The sequence below is a fragment of the Gracilinanus agilis genome, chromosome 2 (assembly GCF_016433145.1).
Source record: "Gracilinanus agilis isolate LMUSP501 chromosome 2, AgileGrace, whole genome shotgun sequence".
In the NCBI taxonomy this organism is placed as follows: Eukaryota; Metazoa; Chordata; class Mammalia; order Didelphimorphia; family Didelphidae; genus Gracilinanus; species Gracilinanus agilis.
In genome coordinates, this window is record NC_058131.1 from 252,316,686 (window position 1) to 252,338,709 (window position 22,024).

Here is a 22,024-nt window from a genome sequence, read left to right on the forward strand (position 1 = left end):
AGACCTAATCTCTCCCATATTGTTTTCCAAATTTCCCAGCAGTTTTTGTCAAATAGTGGATTCATGTCCCAAAAGTTGGGCTCTTTGGGTTTATCATACACTGTCTTGCTGATGTCATTAACCCCAAGTCTATTCCATTGATCCTCCTCTCTATCTCTTAGCCAGTACCATATTGTTTTGATGACTGCTGCTTTATAGTATAGTTTAATATCTGGTACTGCTAGGCCCCCTTCCTTCACATTTTTTTTCATTATTTCCCTTGATATTCTTGATCTTTTGTTATTCCAAATGAAATTTGTTATAGTTTTTTCTAATTCGGTAAAGAAGTTTTTTGGTAGCTTGATAGGTATGGCGCTAAATAGGTAAATTAATTTGGGTAAAATTGTCATTTTTATTATGTTAGCTCGTCCTACCCATGAGCAATCAATGGCTTTCCAATTGTTTAGATCCGGTTTTATTTGTTTGGAAAGTGTTTTGTAGTTGTTTTCGTATAATTGCTGTGTTTGTTTTAGTAGGTAGATTCCTAAGTATTTTATATTGTCTAGGGTGATTTTGAATGGTGTTTCTCTTTCTACTTCTTGCTGCTCTAGTGTGTTGGAAATGTATAGAAATGCTGATGATTTATGTGCATTTATTTTGTATCCTGCCACTTTGCTAAAGTTGTTGATTATTTCTACAAGCTTCTTAGTTGATTCTCTAGGATTTTTTAAGTAGACCATCATATCATTTGCAAAGAGTGATAGCTTAGTCTCCTCCTTGCCTATTTTGATACCTTCAATTTCTTTTTCTTCTCTAATTGCAACTGCTAGTGTTTCTAGTACTATGTTGAATAATAGAGGTGATAATGGGCATCCTTGTTTTACTCCTGATCTTATTGGGAAGGCTTCTAATTTATCCCCATTGCATATGATGTTTGTTGATGGTTTTAGGTATATACTGTTTATTATTTTTAGGAAAGGTCCTTCTATTCCTATATTTTTCAGTGTTTTCAATAGGAATGGATGCTGCATTTTGTCAAAGGCTTTTTCAGCATCTATTGAGATAATCATGTGATTTTTGTTTGTTAGACTGTTGATATGGTCAATTATGTGGATGGTTTTCCTAATGTTGAACCAACCTTGCATTCCTGGTATCAATCCCACCTGATCATGGTGGATGATCTTCTTAATTACTTGCTGGAGTCTCTGCTAGTATTCTATTTAAGATTTTTGCATCTATGTTCATTAGGGAGATTGGTCTGTAGTTTTCTTTCTCTGTTCAAAGCAGACTTTTGAGGAGAGAAGATAAGAAGAGAAAATAAGAAAAAGAAGAAAATAAGATGGAGGGAAATACACATAACTGAATGTGAATGGGCTGAGCTAATCCATAAAATGGAAGCAGATAGAAGAATGGATTAGAAACCAAAATCTAACAATGTCCTGTGTACAGAGACACATTTGAAGCAGAAAGACATGCACAGAATTAAAATAAAAGGACTGGAGCAGAATCTATTATGCTTCTGTTGAAGTTAAAAAGGCAGGGGTAGCAATCAAAATCTCAAAGCAAAAGCAAAAAATGACCTTATGAAAAGAGATAATCAGGAAAAATTTCCCTAAAAGGTAGTGTAAGCAATAAAATGATAGCAAAAAATGAACTGTTGGTGGAGTAGTGAACTGGTCCAACCATTCTGGGAAACAATTTGGAACTATACTCAAGAACTATAAAACTATGCATATCCTTTGACCCAGCAATACCACTACCAGGACTGTACCCCAAAGAGATAAAAGGAAAAAGGACCGATATGTATAAAAAATATAGTACCCCTTTTTGTGGGGGGCAAAAAAAATTAGATATCAAGAGGATGTTCAATGATATAAGGGAGGATCAGTAGAATAAACTTGGGGTAAGTGACAGCAGCAAAACAGTGTATGATAAACCCAAAGAGCCCAACTTTTGGGACAAAAATCCACTATTTGACAAAAACTGCTGGGAAATTTGGAAAACAATATGGGAGAGATTAGGTTTAGATCAACATCTCACGCCCTACATCAAGATAAATTCAGAATGGGTAAATGACCTGAATATAAAAAAGGAAACTATAAGTAAATTAAGTCAACACAGAATAGTATATTTCTCAGATCTCTGGGAAAGGAAAGATTTTAAAACCAAGCAAGAGTTAGAAAAAATTAAAAAATGTAAAATAAATAATTTTGATTATATTAAATTAAAAAGGTTTTGTAGAAACAAAAACAATGTAGTCAAGATCAGAAGGGAAACAACAAACTGGAAAAAATCTTTATAACAAAAAACTCTGACAGGGGTCTAATTACTCAAATATACAAGGAGCTAAATCAATTGTATAAAAAATCAAGACATTCCCCAATTGATAAATGGACAAGGGACATGAATAGGCAATTTTCAGATAAAGAAATCAAAACTATCAATAAGCACATGAGAAAGTGTTCTAAATCTCTAATAATTAGAGAAATGCAAATCAAAACAACTCTGAGGTATCACCTCACACCTAGCAGATTGGCTAAAATGATAGCAGGGGAGAGTAATGAATGTTGCAGGGGATGTGGCAAAATTGGGACATTAATACATTGCTGGTGGAGTTGTGAACTGATTCAACCATTCTGGATGGCAATTTGGAACTATGCTCAAAAGGCTATAAAAGAATGTCTGCCCTTTGATCCAGCCATACCATTGTTGGGTTTGTACCCCAAAGAGATCATAGACAAATAGACCTGTACAGAAATATTTATAGCAGCACTCTTTGTGGTGGCAAAAAACTGGAAAATGAGGGTATGCCCTTCAATTGGGGAATGGCTGAACAAATTGTGGTATATGCTGGTGATGGAATACTATTGCGCTCAAAGGAATAATAAACTGGAGGAATTCCATGTGAACTGGAAAGACCTCCAGGAATTGATGCAGAGTGAAAGGAGGAGAGTCAGAAGAACATTGAACACAGAAACCAATACACTGTGGTAAAATAGAATGTAATGGACTCCTGTACTAGCAGCAATGCAATGACCCAGGACAATTCTGAGGGATTTATGGAAAAGAATGCTACTCACATTCAGAGGAAGAACTGCAGGAGTGGAAACAGAAGAAAAGCAACTGCTTGAACACATGCGTTGAGGTGGACATGATAGGGGATGTAGACTCAAAACAACCACACGAATGCAACTATCAACAATTTAGAAATAGGTCTTTATCAATGACACATGTTAAAACCAGTAGAAATGCGCATCAGCTATGGGGGGGGGAGTTTGGGGGGTGAAGGGGAAAGTAAGAGCATGTAACCATGTTAACTTTTCTAAAAAAATAAAAATTATTAAATGTCAAAAAAAAGGGAGTGGGGAAACTTATTTGTAGAAAAATATTTATTGCAGCTCTTTTTGTGGTAGCAAAACTTGGAAATTGAAGGAATGCCCTTCAATTGAGGAATGGCTGAACAAGTTATAGTATATGACTAGTGGAATACTATTATGCCATAAGAAATGATAAGCAGGATGATTATAGAAGAACCTAGAAAGACTTGCATAAAGTGATGAAAAGTGAAGTGAGTGGAACCAAAAGAACATTGTACACAGTAACAGCAATGTGTTTTAATGAACAACTGTGAATCACCTAGTTAATTCTCAGCAATACAGGGATCCAAGAAGATAATTCCAGAGACCTATGATGAAAAATGCCATCTGTTCTCTGAGAAATATCTGATGGACTCTGAAAGCAGCCTGAAACATACTATATTTCAATTTTTCTACTTTTTTTCCATTTGAAATCTTTTCAATAAAATGACTAATATGGGAAAATGTTTTACGTGATTACACATGTAAAAACTATATCAGATTGCTTAATGTCTCAGGAAGTGGGGAGGGGTCAGAAGGAGGAAGAGAATTTGAAACTCAAAACTTTAAAAAAAAAAATGAATGTTAAAAATTGTCTTTATATGTAATTGGGGGGGAATAAAATATTATTTTTAAAAAAGATAAAAAGTACCTACTGTGATCTTTTTTATTCTTTTGGTATATGTGACTCCCTAGGATAAATTTCTCTCTGTATTTGATCAGTCAGTCCCTCTTCCTAATTTTATATTTTTAAATACTGTTGCTTTTTTTCTCATATAATATTTAAATTATTCTGAGGGTACTGAGGCAGTAGAATCCATGCATCATGGTTCCACTGTTGTTATTGATAATCAGAGATCACCCTGGAAATGTCAGCAAATATTTCCTCTACTGGTTCTGCTTCTGAGCCTTTGGACTTTGCCACCATGCCTCAGCTGCCTTCTCACACTGCTCCAGTAGCACTCTCTTTCCATTGATTAATTCCTCCCAGAAATTCCATTTTGAGGAAAGGCCCAGATCAAGCATCATTCACTCCTCTTCTGGCTTGGCATCTTAACTTTCCAGACCCAGGCACCATACTTGCCATACAAATACCTTCTCCCTGCTCACCACTTTTTCAGCTCTCTTTAATATATTGTCTTCCCCAATTAGGGCATAATCTTCTTGGGGGCAGACTTTCTTTTTTTGTATGTTGATCTTAGTTTTATTCCTTCTGCTTAGCACATGCCTGGTATATAGTGAGGAGACCTTAATAAATGCTGTTTTATTTATAAGCACTCTCAGAATAGTCTTGTTTATGTATGTCTCAAACTAACCTCTCCAAAAATTAGTTATTTGTTTACTCAGCTTATTTCTGTGAGTATTTTGCACACTATCACTGTTTTGTTGAAGTGATATTACCCAGTTTTCCAAATTCCTCTGTAATATTTTGCAAACAAGTTTGTATGCCAAGACAATTTTAATCTTGGCTGTCTTATGTCTGCACTTGGCAATAAAATAAAATGTTTATTGGATAAAACAGTTTCTGGGTTCTTATCACTTCCTCATTGTACTTATTATTTCACATCAATTAAGTTCTAAGAAATAGAAATAGAGATAATGTCTTTATCATGAAAATAATAGGAGAGATGGCAGCTTCTTCAAAAAGGTTCAGTTAGGGTTATTGTAACCACACACAATGTCTTCTTATTTTTATTTTTTGTTCAAATTTGATTATGATTTGGTCCTTTACTCCAACTAGTTGATGCACTGAAATAAGAAAGCTGATTCTGAAATAGTGCCAATGTTAGTGGCCATATATTTGCTGTTTGTTAAGATATAATCATTTTCACTTTTTTGAAATTTGCTAGGTGATCCTCATATCCAGTGTCTTACAGCTTTCTTCCTCTAGGAGGTATTCATGCTATATAATTATGAGACATTTGAGTCATCTGTAATCTTTTGGCTTTTTTCGTTTCTTGATTTCACATCATATTTTCCAACTTAATTTTCAGCTCACTGACTACTTTTTTTTGCTGTCTCAGTGTACTAAGATATATGTTAATTTCTATGGAGATTTTTTCAAATACTTGATAGACTTTCCATAGTTCATAGTTAATGTCAGAGTAGTTGTGGAAAGATAGCCATACCAATGCATTTTTGATAGAGCTGTGAATTATTGTCACCATTTTGGAAAGCAATTTGGAGTCAGGCAAATAAAAGTGATGAAAATGTCCATACTCCTTGGCCCAGAGATTCTATTGGTAGGTATATACCCCAAGGAAGTCTTTGATAAAAAAAAATAATAAATGCTCTACATATACCAAATATTTATAATAGCATCTTTTGTGGAAGCAAAGACCTAGAACTGAAGTAGATGCTGAAGGATTAAGGAATGGCTAAACAAGTTGTTGTACATGGAAAAGCATGAAAAGATTTTCATGAACTAGTACAGAGTCAAGAAAATAATATCCATAAAGACTAAAACAATGTAAATATAAAGAATAACAACCAGAAAATGATAAAAAATTAATGTCACAAATTACAAAGAATAAGCATGATCACAAAGAAGAGATATAAGAAGACACCTTTTTGACTTCTTTACAGAAATGGGGGAGAGGGATCTATAGACATGGAACATTGTCAGTAACATCAAAATTTTTTCAAGTATTGATTAGTTTTGCTGATTTTATCCCTTGTTCTTTCTTTTCCCATAAAAAAAAACTTTGTTAGAAGTATGGCTCTTTGGGGGAAGATACGGAGAAATACAGAGACCTTTAGGTGATTTACTAACAAAACAAGTCAATAAAGATATATTTTTTAAAAAGTCTCTATCTTCAACAACATGTGTTAGTACATAAGCTATGGTTTGGTCTGTTTACTTATGTTAAACCTAAGAACTACATAGCAAGATTATCCAGTGAAATGATGTTACTCTTGCCTGTGGGTGTATGACAAACCAACTCTGCTAATTTCTCTCTCTCTGTCTCTACATCTCTATTTCTCTTTTTTTTATCTCTGTCATTGTCTCTGCCTCTCTTTATCTCTCTCTTTGTTTTTTATTTTTCTCTGTTTCTCTGGCTCTTTCTCTTTATTTCTCTGTAGCTCTATTTCTATTTCTCTCTGGCTATCTCTCTGCTATCTCTATCTTGCAGTCTGTCTCTGTCTCTTCTTCTTTGATGTTCTATCTCTGTCTCTGTCTTTGTCTCTGTTTCTCTGTCTCTGACTATGCCTCTGTCTTTTTCTCTGTTTCTCTCTGTATCTTTATTTCTGACTCTCCTTTTTCTATCTTAGTCTCTGACTCTATTTTGTCAAATAATTTCTATAGTATTGGGATTAATTGTTCTTTAAATGTTTGATAGAATTCTCTTGTGAATCTATCTGGCCCTGGGGTTTTTTTTTCTTAGGAACTTCCTTGATGGCTTGTTGAATTTCTTTTTTTTTGAGATGAAATTATTTAAGTATTCTATTTCCTCTTTTGTTGATAGAGGTATTTTATATTTTTGTAAATATTCACCCATTTCACCTAGATTGTCATATTTATTGCCATATAATTGAACAAAATAGTTCTTAATAATTACCTTAATTTCCTCTTCATTAGAGGTGAGATCACCTTTTTCATCTTTGATACAGTTAATTTGATTCTCTTCTTTCTTTTTTTTATTTGATTGACTAGTACTTTATTTTATTTGTTTTTTTTCAAAGTACCAACTCCTAGTCTTACTTATTAGTTCAATAGTTCTTTTACTTTCAATTTTATTAATTTCTCCTTTAATTTTTAGGATATCCAATTTAGTTTTTATCTGGGGATTTTTAATTTGCTCTTTTTCTAATTTTTCAAGTTGCAAGCCCAATTCATTGATTTCCTCCCTCTCTATTTTGCTGGTATAGGCACTCAGCAATATAAAATTTCCCCCAAGTACTTCTTTGGCTGTATCCCACAGGTTTTGATATGATGTCTCCTCATTGTCATTCTCTTTAATGAAGTCTGTAATTCTTTCTTTTATTTCTTCCTTGACCCACAAGTTTTGAAGAATTAGATTATTTAGTTTCCAATTAATTTTAAATTTGCCTTTCCATGGACCCTTGTTAATTATAATTCTTATTGCATTATGGTCTGAAAAAGTGGCATTTATTATTTCTGCTTGATCTCTGACTATCTCATTTTCTGCATCTCTTTCTGACTTTCTCTCTCTGGATATTTCTCTGTCTCTCTGCATGACTCTTTCTGTCTCTCCTTTTCTAAAGATATGAACAGAGTCACATAAGATAGGCAGATATGCATGGATCTGGATCTGTATCATTGGAGAAAACATTTATATTGATGAGATCACAGATCTATTTGAATATCAGATCAAATTTTTTTGAAAATTAACATTCATAGATGGTCTAAGAACTATACAATTATGAATACCCTCTGCTCCCTTCCTACCATTTCATCACTATCACTATAGAATTGGAATCCCATGACCAAAAAATTCATCATATAGTGGCTAATCTTCTAAAAATGAAATTTCTTCCATTTAGGTGGATTGGAACTTGGACATCAAACACACAAAACCCATATTCAAAACTTTTCTTGTATGGTAAGACCTTCCAGAATCAATACTATTCCATTGGCATAGCTTTTAAGAACCCAGGACCACCTTCATGCTCTGATGGTGATGATGATGATGATATAGTTAACACTTGTCAACTAGCATTTATTAAGCACCTATTACATGCCAGATATTGAGCTAAGCACTGAGCATAAAGGCAAAGGACAGTCCTTGCTCTCAAGGAGTTTATAGTCTAATGAGTGCAACACCATGCAAACAACTTAGGTACAAAGATAATCTGGAGCTAATTGACAGAGGGAAGGCATTAAAGGGGTAGCATAAAGTGCTTTAATGTTGGTGAATAACTTTATATAATCTCATCCAATCCTCTGTTAACACATCAGAAGAGGATATTAAATGTAGAAAAACTGTAAGTTAGCCTTTTTAAAAAAAAAAAAAACTTTTCAATAGAGAAAGTTTGGAGAAGTAAGAGTGATTCACCTCATCCTAGTGTGAACCTATCCAGCTTTGGCATGCAAAATCCAAAGCCTATAGTGTTCTTCACTGAGTTGTCTGAAATAGGAACTTCTGTAAAACAGCAAGCTGCCTTTTTTTTCTCTCTCTGTTGTGTGGTTTTATGAAGCAAATATATGAGTAGCAAACAGATCCAGGCAATCTCTTCTTGTAGCTGAAAACCAGTGAAGAGTGACAGGAGATCATATCTACGAGTTCATATGTATTTACCTCATTTTACACATAAAAGCAGTTCTAGAAATACTGCCTTTGGAGAGATTCCTTTTATCACGTTCCTGTGTTGTCGGATGACGCCTTAGAAGTACACTTTTGAGAAGTGGTGTTGCCTAATCATCCTCCTTCTTACCCCACTGTGACTATCTGTCATTCTACAAGAGGCACTGTTTGGCATGACAGTCCTGAAAGGATCCAGCATCATGAACAGATCTCCAGAGGTGAGTCCCAGTTTTTTAGATGGAGAAGGAAAGAAAGGAAAGAATCTTGCTAAACAAGCCACAAGAACTCCATATCTTCTAATTTGGCTAAGTATAATTATTCATTTTTTACCACTGAAGAGGCACAAATACCCTAGTGGAGCCTGGGGAGAGGAGGAGGCAGTCATGGTTTGGCTACCAACTCTTTCTAATTAATTAAAACCATCTGTTATTTAATGTGGGGAACACCTGTGCTATACAATTCTTTGCCAGTGATTCAGCCACAGAGAATCCATGTGAAGTAATGACTGGCTAGAAGAATCCTTCCCATTTGGCTGCATATTGGGTAAAATGAACAATAATATTTCTCACTCACCAGTCATTTGGCAAGAATTTATTCAGCTTCTCTCTATACCCAGCACTGTGTTCCTAGGTATCATAAACTAAATTCGCTTAGAATTTCACAATTAAACAATTACTCATTTTCTTGCTGTTTCTTAAGGGCTGGTTTTGTCTTTCTAAATTGTAAACTCTTTGAGTGGTAGGACCAAGGAGAGATGATCTGATTTAGTTACTTAACTGCTGTTTGTCTCAGTTTCCTCATCTGTAAAATGAGGAGGATAATAGCCCCTACCTTGAAGAGTTGTTGGGAAAATGTAATGGGATAGCCTGGCATATAGTAAGCACTACATCCATGTTTTGATGATGATGATGATGATGATGATGAAAGTAAACTGAACTGGAATACCTACATTTGAATCCTTTCTTTGACACAGGTGAATAATTATGGGAAAATTGCTTTACCTTTCTGGGCCTCGATGTCCTCATTTATAAAATGGGGATAATTAGACTTGTAGTACTTTGATTCATGGCATGTTGTGATGATCAAAATGAGGTCAAGGAGATAAGGTGTTCCAAAAATTTTTGTGCAGCTTTAAGCCACAATTTTTGGAAAACCCTACATAAGGTTTATTGTGAATCTTTAAGTGATAGATAGATATCTATTGTTATTGTTCTACTTTAAAAAAAATTCCTGACAACACCTAACCCAGTGCTAGGTACATAGTAGTATATGCTTAATAATTGATCAATAACTTCCTTTTGAAGCTATGACTCATGATTTGGTACACTGCTTTTATTTATTTTTAGTTTTTAGTATAAATTTAATAATTTACAAATTATTAATTAATTAAGCTACAAATTAATAAACTTTTAGCAACAATTAGTCAAAGAAAACATATGAAATGAAATAAAATATATAAACTTTTAACATTTAACAAACTAGAATCAAATGAACAAACAAAAAATGTTTTTGTTCTGTGTTCCATTCCAAGACTGTAGTTCTGCTACAATTGGTTCTCAAGTATGTACATTTGTTTGTGTTTGTTTAGGCTTGGACCTATTTTACTGTTATAGGGAACCCTTCCAGGTGAGGAAAGTGCCTCCACCAGTGTAGATCTATGATCATTCTGTAGCTCTTGAATTTTAGAGAGTTGTCTAAGGCACTGAGAAATGATGTAGCTTTCCCAGGGAGCCAAGCCACTCTGTTGCTGAGATAGGACTTGGATCTAAGACTAACTTTCTATCCATTGTACCACATTGCTTTTCATGTGTAAATGCATAAACATGTGTACATATATGTAGATAGGAGTTATAAACATTAAACAAATAGGATACTTCTAATTTTTTACTCTTACATATAAAGAAGCTAATATATTGCATCAAAAAGTCATTATTTATTTTTATGCTATTTTTAAAGATGGGAGATGGGGCTAGACCTGTGATTTCAATAATGTGAGAAACTCCCTGATGAGGAAATTCCTTCTACCAATTTAACTCTGCTCTATTTCTACAACTTAGAGTCCTAGAGAATTAGTTGGGGGGAGCTGGGGAGGAGATTAAGATTTGTCCTGCATGATAACCCGTATAGGTCAGAGGCAAGCCTAAACCGCAGATCTTACTGGCTACAGTATTTACTCTGCTGCTTCACCATGGAATCTCTACATCTAAAATTTTGATCAATTGACTGGATCATATAACATATTACTAGATTGCTCTTCCCAATGTTTACCATAGTCTACATTCACACTCATATTTTATTACTTTTTTTTAGCACCAGTTTCCCTGTAACCCTGCCAATATTAATGTACAACTTGGGGGATTATTTTTTGCTATTGAAATAGGCATAAAGTGATATCTTTAGGTTATTTTTGATTTTCATTTCCCTGTTTATTCGATAACTTAGGTATCTTTTGGTGGATCTTTGAAATTTATATTTCTTTCTCTGTATTATTGTTGTTGTTTTTTTAAACCTTACCTTCAGTCTTAGAATCCAGAAGAACAATAAGGGCTAGGCAATGGGGGTTAAGTGACTTGCCCAGGGTCACAGAGCTAGGAAATGTCTGAGGCTGGATTTGAAGGACCTCTCATCTCTAGGCCTGGCTCTCAATCCACTGAGTCACCCAGTGACCCCTCTGTATTGCTTTTTAAGGGAAATCTATGAATAAAAATAAAGATATTCTTGTATAGTTTACTACCCTCTGTGGGCTTGTTTCCCTGTCTGTAAAATAAAGTAGCCCCTTGCAACCTTCAGCTTTTATGATTCTTAATACAAAATAATTACTATCTGAAAAGTTGTCATAGCTACAGAGATGTTACTCATACTTACAGAAAGGAAGTTCATAGCTAATGTTTTTTTTTAACTTTTCCACACTTTCAGTTTTGTATCTGTTCTAATTAAGAATTTGAAATGTTTTGCCAATGAAATGAACATACTATTCCAAACTCTAACATAAGATGGATATAAAAAATAACAAAATAATACTTTATATTTATTGTTATAAGCTTTAGTAGGTAGAAGTCTAATCTACGCGAATCATATACAAACACCTCATGACTATCCCCAATTACCTAAATAGTAGTGATCTTTCAAGTGTGTGTGTAAAAGGTATGTGACAAGAAATCAGATAGATCCCTCCCTGTTCATACATAGGGGACACTGAAGACAGAGGTTTGCGAGAAGACCTGCTTAAGTATAAGACAGCAATATTGTATAGAGTTGGAGGAAGAGCAAATGGGATGCAGATAACCAAGCTACAGACTAAAATAGAGAGAGATCTGTGCTTAAAACGGATACAATCATGTGGCCCTTCAAAGGGAAAATGTTTTTATACCAGATGGGGACCTGGGGAGACCCTTAACAAAGACTATAGCAAGCATATGGCCTCTAAAAAGAGATGAGCTTGCATTAAATGGGGACAATGAACAACTGTAGAAGGAGGGGACAGGAGGACCAGAACAACAGCATGTGGAGGATCAAGGATCAGAAGACCAGAAGAGGGATTAGAACCATGGTACAATGAAGCATAGACCCATAACATAGGAGAGGTAACTCTAAACCTTGACTTTTATTAGCTCTGAATTATGTATATAGAGTAGGTCCAGGAGGAAAGACACTCTCTCAATCTTGAGATACAAGAATTTCTCTAAGTAGGGTGAACTATATAGTTCTGATGGGAAGAGGAATATAGAATATTCTTGATTATGGGCCAAGGTCTAAGTCCTTTTTTAAGCCCTATTTAAATGAAATCTTTTCCGTTTATTTTCTCTACAAGCCCGAGAGCTTATGAGAGCTAAGGGCCCTTTAGGGAGAGCCAAAATGAGCAAGAGAGTTTCAGAAAAATATCACATTAACATCCCAGGATTTCTTTAAGGGATGGAGGTCAGAGTGTGCTGGAATCAGCTGAAACAGGCTCCTAAGAACCAATTGTTAAATTTTCAGTATCAGCTAATACACTGTTGGTAGAACTGTGAACTGATACAATCATTCTGTAGAGCAATATGGTACTATGCCCAAAGGGTCATAAAACTATGCATATTCTTTGACTCAGCAATACCACTATTGTGTCTGTATCCCTAAGAAATCAAAGAAAAGAGAAGAGGACATACGTGTACAGAAATATTTGTAGCAGCTTTTTTTTGAAGTGACAAAGAATTGGAAACTAAAGGAACGTCCATCAATAGGGAAATGGCTGAACAAGATGTGGTAAATGGTTATAATAGAATACTATTGTGCCATAAATGATGAACAGGATGAATTCAGAAAAACCTGGAAAGACTTATATGAACTGATGCAAAGTGAATTGAGAAGAACCAGGAGAACAGTATGTATAGTAACAAAAATATTGAACAATAATCAACTGTAGAAGACTAAACTATATCAACAATGCAAGATTCCAAGATAACTCCAAGGGACTTGTGATAAAAAAAAAAAATGCTATCCACAGCCAAAAAAAGAAATTGTTAGAGTCTGATTGTGGAACAAACCATTCCACTTTTTACTTTATTTCCTTCATGAGTTTTTGCTTGTATGTGTAATATGTATCTTCTTTCACAGCATAAGGAATATGAAAATATGTATTACAGGATAACACTGATATAATCTATATCAGACTATTTATCTCCTGGGGAGCAGGGAGAGGAAAGAGGGAGGGAAAGAATCTGAATCACAAAACGATTGTCAACAATTATTTCTACATGTAATTGAAAAGAATTTTTTTTAAGTTTAAGAAAATGTCAGTGTCAGCATTTACATCTTGGAAATCTGCAAATGCTACAAATGAGGGCTCAGTTTATTATTTCGTTCATTATCTAGAATTAAGGAAGTGATGAAGATCTTAATAATGCAAATTAAATTTAAAAGTATGTTCTGAATAAATTTCTTCTTCAGAGACCTGGTTCTTAAACATTTACCAGAGTATTCCTGGGGGTGGGAGGAGAGGGCAGGGACAGTGGAGGAAATTTAGAGAAATCTTAAAGATGAACCAGATGGTGAAGTTCATAGTGTTCCTCTGATTGAGAGGCACAGCACAAGGAGGCTTTGCAAAAATGCCCATAAAATTGAATCTGGATGTCTTATTAGAAGGAATACTCACATCAAAACTCCATTCTGAGGGCAAATCCAGGAGCATTAATTAGGGATTCCTGGACTTTTTTGCACCAGTAGCAGTCATATGAGACAGCAGCTTTGTAAGTACCAAGATAGGAGCCATGAGCCAGAGCCTAGGGAACATTGCATATGCCCCATTGTGTTTATTTAGAAGTGAATGCTCACCCTGACGCTGCAAATTATTAGATGACTGGTGCACTGTGATAGAGATGGACTAAGGGGTATTCATTTTTGGTCTGCCTATGGTCAGACATCATCAAAAGATCTTTGCACATTCTTTGGAGGTGGGGGGTGGGGCTGTAAAATGTGGACAGTGGTTTATAGATGTGAAGCTGTTCCCTTGGGTGAGCTGCTTAAAAATGTGGTCCCTTCCTAGCCATAAAGGATACTCAGAAAAGAGGACTTAGAAACTGGTTACTAAAATCTTTTCTTCTGGCAAAGACTGCTAAACAAGATAGGATCCTCAGAAAGAGGAAGAAGAAATTATAGATCAAAAATAGAGAAGGAAACATTATAGGGAGCACATTAATAAAGAAAGAAAAACTCTATTAGAGTAGATACTTCCTATATTGGAAGCATAAAATACATTTTCCAAACTTATTGTAACTGGAAAAAAAGATAAAAGAATGTCATTGCCTTCAAATAACTTCTACATGCTGTTTTTTTTATTATGCTTTAATATCAAAAAAGAAAAGAATGATATATCCCCACCACCACTACTGAGGTTGAGTCTATTCAATTCAAAGGGCATTTATTACATGAATACTATATACTAGGCACTGTGCTAGTGCTGGAAATACAAAGGCAAAACATGAACTAGTTCCTGCCTTCAAGGGGCCTTCCTTCTATTAAGAAAAACAATATGTACATGTACAAGTAAATTTAAAAATATACACCAAGAAATTTCTTAGGCAGGGAGAGGAGGGTTGAGGACACAGGTCCAATATGAAGGACAGTTTTCTGACAGCAGAATAGGAGCTCCGCAATGGAATAGTAGACAGTAGGATAGGGAAACACCAGATATATAAAACTGCCATAGACGAGTATATGGGAACAGGAAGTGGTGGTCAGGAAAGGAAACTGGCCCAGGGAGACTATCAGAATTAAAGGGATTCTGAGTGGAGCCATAAGGGTGACAGAACAGATGTCTAGTTCCTAGTCTTGCCTGATAAAATCAAGTCAGGAGTGAGGCATATTATGCTCATTATGTACTCTTCCTCAGCCAGCTTAGCTCTAACCAAGATACTTCATTGATGAGTAGATTGTCTCCACCAGAACACATAAGGCTCTACTTTCACAAAGGAATAAGGATTCCTTGGACATCTCCCTCCACTCCATTAAAACCCTTGATGCTTGGTTTCCCCTACAATCTACATTATATGAAGATAATTATGTGCTCTCCTGGACAGTTTTCTAAAGGAGTTTTAAAACTTGTATGCTTATGGCATAGCATCTTATATATAGTACGTACTTAAGAAGTATTTTTTCCCTTGTTTTATTTTGTTTTCATTGAACTATTAAATAAGATGTACATTCTCAGCCATAGAAATGACCTAACAAATATTTATGTCTTAAGATGAGTAACTTATAATTTATTATATTTAATAGTTATATTCAATAAAGTAGGCACTTAAGTATTTTTTCCTCTTGTTTTGTTTTGTTTTCATTGAACTATTGAATAGGATGTACCTTCTCAGCCACAGAAATGACCTAACAAATATTTATGCCTTAAGATGAGTATCTTATAATTTATTATATTGAATAGTTACATTCAATATAGCAGGCACTTAAGAAGTATTTTTTCTCTTGTTTTGTTTTGTTTTCATTAAATTATTGAATAGGATGTACCTTCTCAGCCACAGAAATGAACTAACAAATATTTATGTCTTAAGATGAGTATCTTATAATTTATCATATTGAATAGTTATATACAACCCCAACTAAAAAGCAAATAGCCTTATGGTACTTAATCACCCCTCAGAAGAATGGTGTTTAGACCTATGGAGGGAGGCCATGTCCACAGGCCTTTTTAATAGCACAGTCTTGACTTTGACTAGAGCTGAGAGGCAGGGTTTAGGAATACTCAAAGGAGAACAACACACCATCATTGGAATCGGGGAGGTAGATTGCAATGGCTATCCAAACTTGGTAATCTCTGACTTTGATTCTGAATGTAGCTTATCTGTTTCTTGATGACTGGGCACTTCATACCAAGACCCTGATTTAGTCTAAACTTTATTCTAAATCATATGTCTGATACTTGTCTTTGATCTGCTAATTCCTCTTTGATAAGTTACTTCAGACTCACACACATCCTCAAACCTACTCTTTCTCAGATTTTATTTAAGCCTTATCTTAGATGTCACTGCTAACAAGCTCCTGAATTGTACTCTTTTGGACACTGGCTGAACTCAGGATGTTCTGAACCATGTATCTGTGTACTGGAGAATTTCCATCTCAGCCCTTCTGGTACTGTAGGCAATCTGTGTCTTCTTCTTCTCTCTATATGGTTTCCTTCATAGTAGGTCCTCTATTTCTATTCTGTGTTCCTTGGGCAGGGCTAGATAAGACATTAATTTACAGAAGGCTAAAGCAAAAGTTTGCAATGAAAAAACAAACCAAGTGTTTGTTGTTAACTCAACATTTATGAGGCACATATTCTATGTAATGCCCTGAACTTGGACACTGGGGGAAGTGCAAAGATAAATGAATGAAGGTCCCTACCTTCAAGGAACTTAAAACAGAGGAGAGAAATAAAGCTTTTACAGAAATGAATATAATAGCTTTATATTAGTACAAAGAAGAGGTACAAAAGAGTATGAGAATTCAGAGATTACTTCCTGCTGAGGCTTCAGGGGTGTCTTCATGAAAGAGAGAATTAGAACTGAGTCTTAAATGATGAGTAGAGTTTTAACATGTAGAAGTGAAAAAAAAAAAGAACAGTATTCTAAAGGTAAAAAATGGTATGAAAAAAACATGAAGATCAATTTCAGAATATGCTAATATGTTAGGAGAGGAATGGTCAGGAAGGGTTGACCAGAGGGGAGACCAAGTAAACCTCTTTGACTAGAGATTAGGCTGGGCAGAAATGTGATGTTAACATTGGAAAGTAGTTTGGTGCCATGCTATAAAGGAGGATAGCCTTTATTTTTTAGCTCTTGAGGGAGCATTGAAGGTTTTTGGAGCATAAAAGTGACACAATTAGAACTGTCTGGTTGCAAGATTGAACTAGTTGTAGTGTGTATTCTGGATTAAAGGAAGGAGATGCTTAGAGGTCGAGAAACCATTTAAGACAGTGATGGGCAAACTATGCCCCGGCCTGCAGGCCAGATTTGGCCCCCTGAAATGTTCTATCTAGCCCCACTGGACATTATTCCTAATCTGACGAATACAACGAGTAGGATACAATACAATGAAACTTCAAAAGAGTTGCCTTAGAAACAGACTGACAGATGAGCATTTCCTTTCCTTTAGCCTCCTCTTTAAAAAGTTTGCCTATCACTGAGTTAAGAGATTATTATGCCAAGAGCATCTAGGTAGTAGAGTGGATAGAGAGCCAGGCCTGGAATCAGGAGGACCTGGGTTCAAATTTGGCCTCAGATACTTCCTAACTGTGTGACCCTGAGCAAATCACTGAACCTCAATTGCCTAGCCTTTACCTCTCTTCTGCCTTGGAACCAATACTTAGTATCAATTCTAAGATAAAAGATAGGACTATACTAGGGTAGTGACAGTGAGAAGGGAAAGGAGAAGGTAGTTATGAGAAATAGTGAAGAGATAGAATCTATAAGATTTCAGAATATTCCAAATTTGGTTAGGGTAAAGAGAGGTCAAGATGGTGTCAATTCTCTTCCTTCCTTCAGGGGCACTATGTTGACTTCATAGCTCCCTTCAGAAATGAGCTTTATAGGTTTTATTTGTGCACAAGACATGTTGCTGTCATTTTACAAATACTGATAGCAGCCCTGAAGGTGATAGGGAAAACACTTTTCAAATCATCTTTTTAAAGAAAGAGAAAAGGCTTGCAGAGAAAATAAACACTGATCACAAGAACTCTTAGAGGTTAAAGAGTATATTGATGTTGTTTCTGTCTTGAAGCCATTGTTCTACATGTAGGAAACAGAACTTCAGGTTTTAGCAGATCAAATGTGAATGGTCATGCTATGAGAACAATGAGCTCGAAGACATCTTGAAGAACAGAAGTTGATATAGAGGGGAAGGGTTTTGAGAGGAAGGGTTATGATGAGGGGGGGAAGTCACAGAGATGAGACTGGAGGCAATGGTCAAGACTTTGCAACTCTTCGTGGAAAAAAAAAATGTAACATTAGTACTTCCTGTTTCTTAAATGTCTCAGAATATAAGACTTCCCTGAATCCCAGGCCAAACCTGACCCTAATGTGTATCCACTCCTTTGGTCTGAACCATGGTTGTCCTGGTGTGGAATTCTGAAAATTATTCCATTTCTTCTTTGTCTGCCAGCTCTGGGTTGGAATTATTTATTAGAGCTTTGAGCAGAGACCAGGGTCATTTGTTTGACTTCCAAATGAACCAGTCAGCTTCACTTGGTTCCATCATACCCTTAAACCCAGCTAGCCATCTTGCTTACCTGTGACAGTTCAACCCCATCCCCATCACTATAGGAAGAAAACTTGAAAGGACCTGCTTTACACAGAATCAGAATCTCAGACCTAGAAGGTACCTTAGAGGCCATCTAGATCCATCCCAGCTTGAATAAGTACCTCCTCCACAAGATACCCAACAAGTTGTCTACAAGTTTTTACTCAAAGACTAAAAGGGAACCTCCTGAGTTCGCTCATTCTTTTTTTGAATAGTTCTTATTGTTGGGAAATTATTTTCCCACCTTACATCATTGTTTTGTTTTCAATTTCTATCCATTGCTCCCACTTCTGCTCTTTGGGAATAACTAAAACAAATCTAATCCTTCCTCCCAGAGGTAGCCTTTCAAATGCCTGAAGATAATTTGCACATTGCCATTGTGCCCTCTGATACAGACTTTAGTCTGTTTAGTCTGATGTTTACATCCTCAGTTCCTTCATTGAATCCTCATATGATATGAACTTTAAACCCTCTCCGATCCTATTTGTCTACTCCTGGGCTCTCTTCAGTTTGTCAACGAATTTCTTAAAATGTGGTACCCAGAACAAAATATAATATTTGAAGTATGATCTGTCCAGGACTGAGTACAGAGACCATCACTTCTTTGGTCCCTCAACAATATGCCTCCCTTAATACATCCTAAAACTACTCTATTTCTTGGATGTCATATGACACTGTTGACTCATTGAGCTTACAATTCACTGGAGATCACAGATCTTTCCCAGATCAACTATTGCTTTTTTTCACATCCACCACCATTAGGAAGTTCTTCTTTCAGCCTACATGCAGACCCTTTTTTTAGTAATTTGAGTCCTTAACTCAGTTCTCAATGTAGGGGAAGAGTTGGCAGCTTCCTTCTGTCCTTTGCATATCAGTCATCTATTTACTTAAGAAATAGTATATATATGGGCATGGTGTTCATGCCCAGGGAGCCTGAGGCTGGCTGATTTCTCAAACTCAGGAGTTCTGAATTGCAGTGAGCCAAGCCAACCAGGTGTCTCAGCTACATTTGACATCAATATGGTGATCTCTGGACTATGGGGGCAACCACTGAGTTGACTAAAGTTGGAAATGAAAGAATGGAACAAGTCAAAGATCCTATGTCCATCAAAAGTGAGTTCAGGTCTAGTGGTAACCCTGTATTTCCAATCTGGGCAAGATGAAGAGACATAAAAGGTATCACCAAGGTGTTACCAATGGGGACACTAATGCACTGTTGATGGGATTGTGAACTGGTCCAACATTACAGAAAACAATTTACAACGATGCCCCAAAAGATAATAAAACTGCATCCTTTTTGACCTAGCAATACCAATAACAGGTCTGTATCCCAAAGATATCAGAGAAAAAGGAAAAAGGCCTATATGTATAAAAAATATTTATTCCTTTTCTTTTTGTGGTGGCAAAAAAGATGAAACTGAGGGAATACTCATTAATTAAACAAGTTTTGGTATATGATTATGATATAATACTATTCTAATATAAGAAATGCAAAGAGAGATGGTTTCAGAAAAAAAGTAGGAAGACCTCTATGAATTGATGCAAAGTAAAATGAGCAAAACTAGGATAAACTTGTACACAGTAGCAATATCTGGTAGGGGGCAGCTGGGTAACTCAGTGGATTGAGATCCAGGCCTAGAGACGGGAGGTCCTGGTTTCAAATCTGACCCCAGACACTTCCTAGCTGTGTGACCCTGGGCAAGTCACTTAACCCCCATTGCCTAGCCCTTACCACTCTTCTGCCTTGGAACTAATACACAGTATTGATTCTAAGGAGGAAGGTAAGAGTTAAAAAAAAAAAACAATATGGTAACAATGATTAATTGTAAAAGTCTTAATTAACTACTCTGATTAATATAATGATTCAAGACAATGCCAAAGACCTCATAATAAAAAAATACTACCTACCTCCAGACTGAGAACTCAGAGTTCAACAACTCTGAATAAAAATTAAAGTATACTTTTTTCCATTTATTTTTCTTGGTTAAAAAAAAATCTTACCTTCTGCCTTAGAATTGGTACTAAGTATAGGTTCCCAGGCAGAGTTGCTCTAAGGTCTAGGCAATGAGGGTCAAGTGACTTGCTTAGGGCTACACAGCTAGAAAGTATCCAAGGCCATATTCGAACCCATCTCCAGGCTTGGCTTCTATCATGGAGTTGCCCTTTCCTTTTTTTTTTTCTTTTGCAACATGACTAATACGAAAATGTTTTGCATGTATAAGTGAAATCATATTGATTGCCTTCTCATGGGGGGAGAGAGGGAGAAAACTTGGAAGTCAAAAAAAGTTTAAATGAATACTAAAAATATTTTTAAGAAAAAAGGGAAAATAATGATTGAAAAGAAAGTACGTCCATCATATAACAAGAATGAAGGAAAACAACTAGATAGCCCAAGTGTTGCACTGACATCTTCCAAATATAATAAGATGAGAGAGAGAGAGAGAGAGAGAGAGAGAGAGAGAGAGAGAGAGAGAAGCTACTAAGCTACTGTTGTGTTGAGTAGATCCCTAATAATATGTATAGAAAGACATAGACAAGATTTGAACAGAATGAGAAGACTTGAAGCGTTACAATCTGTACAGCTAAAGAGAGTGCTGATGCTGAAGAGAAATGGGGAAATAATGAAGTAACTGAGAATCTACTGGACTCCTAATACCTACCCAACCTAATTTGAAAAAGCATCTCAAGACATTCTTTACAAACAAGATAGAGAATTGTAGGCTGATTAGAATGTCAGCCCTTTGAGGGCAGGCTTTTTCTTTTCTGTCTCTGCATCCCTAATGTCCAACACATAGTAGTTGCCTAATAATTGTTTATTGAATTAAATTTAATTGAATCAAATTCAATTTACTTGGCTAGGCCAGGACTGTGATGATATGCACTAGTGAGTATTCATGCTAGTAGTACTATTGGTCTTTTGTAATACTGAAAAGAACTTGAGAGTTATTTCTTTGCTCTAAGTTTAATAATCCAAATATGTTACTATCTTAAACACTCAGAGTTCTCACTCAAAAACAAAACAAGACTTTCTCAGTCGATAAATGAAATTTCGGAGAAGGGTGAACTAAATGATAATAGAATGGGGAAGAAGCTGCTGTAATAATATGGTAATTTTTGAGTCAAGATGACTAAGGAGGAAATGACAAGAAACTGGAGAGGAAATAACTTAGAAAGGAGGAAGGTAAGAAGTTTATTTTCAAAGGCTATCCCTAAGGGTGATATAACAACAACAACAAAAAACAAAACTAACATTTATACTGCATTTTTCATACATTTCATACAATCGTAATTATCCCCATTTTATTACCTGAGGAATCTGAGTCTCAGAGAGAGTAATCATCTTACTCTTGGTCACACAGAATATAGTTATCTGAGGTAGATTTTGAACTCAGGTCTTCCTGATGTCACATCCAAGCCTTCTCCTCCCCCACCCCCTCCTATGTCACAGAAGAAGACGTAAGAAAGAGAAAAAATTGTTTAGAAGCCATTTTCCAAGTCAGTGATTTAGCTGATTGAAAAAGGTATTAAGATGCTTTCATATATGTCTAGAAGTTGTAAAGCCAATAGATAAGGAAGGAAGGAAGGAAGGAAGGAAGGAAGGAAGGAAGGAAGGAAGGAAGGAAGGAAGGAAGGAAGGAAGGAAGGAAGGAAGGAAGGAAG

The 22,024-nt window shown here is 35.7% G+C and overlaps 1 protein-coding gene across 1 annotated transcript in view; it reads left to right on the forward strand.

Annotated features, from left to right (window-relative positions):
* Positions 1-8,775: 8,775 nt before the first annotated feature.
* CASS4 (Cas scaffold protein family member 4) overlaps positions 8,776-22,024 on the forward strand; it is a 58,743-nt gene continuing 45,494 nt past the window's right edge. Inside the window, exon 1 of the mRNA XM_044659631.1 lies at positions 8,776-8,820. Coding sequence (XP_044515566.1) covers positions 8,776-8,820 — 45 coding nt within the window. The remainder of the gene's footprint in view (positions 8,821-22,024) is intronic.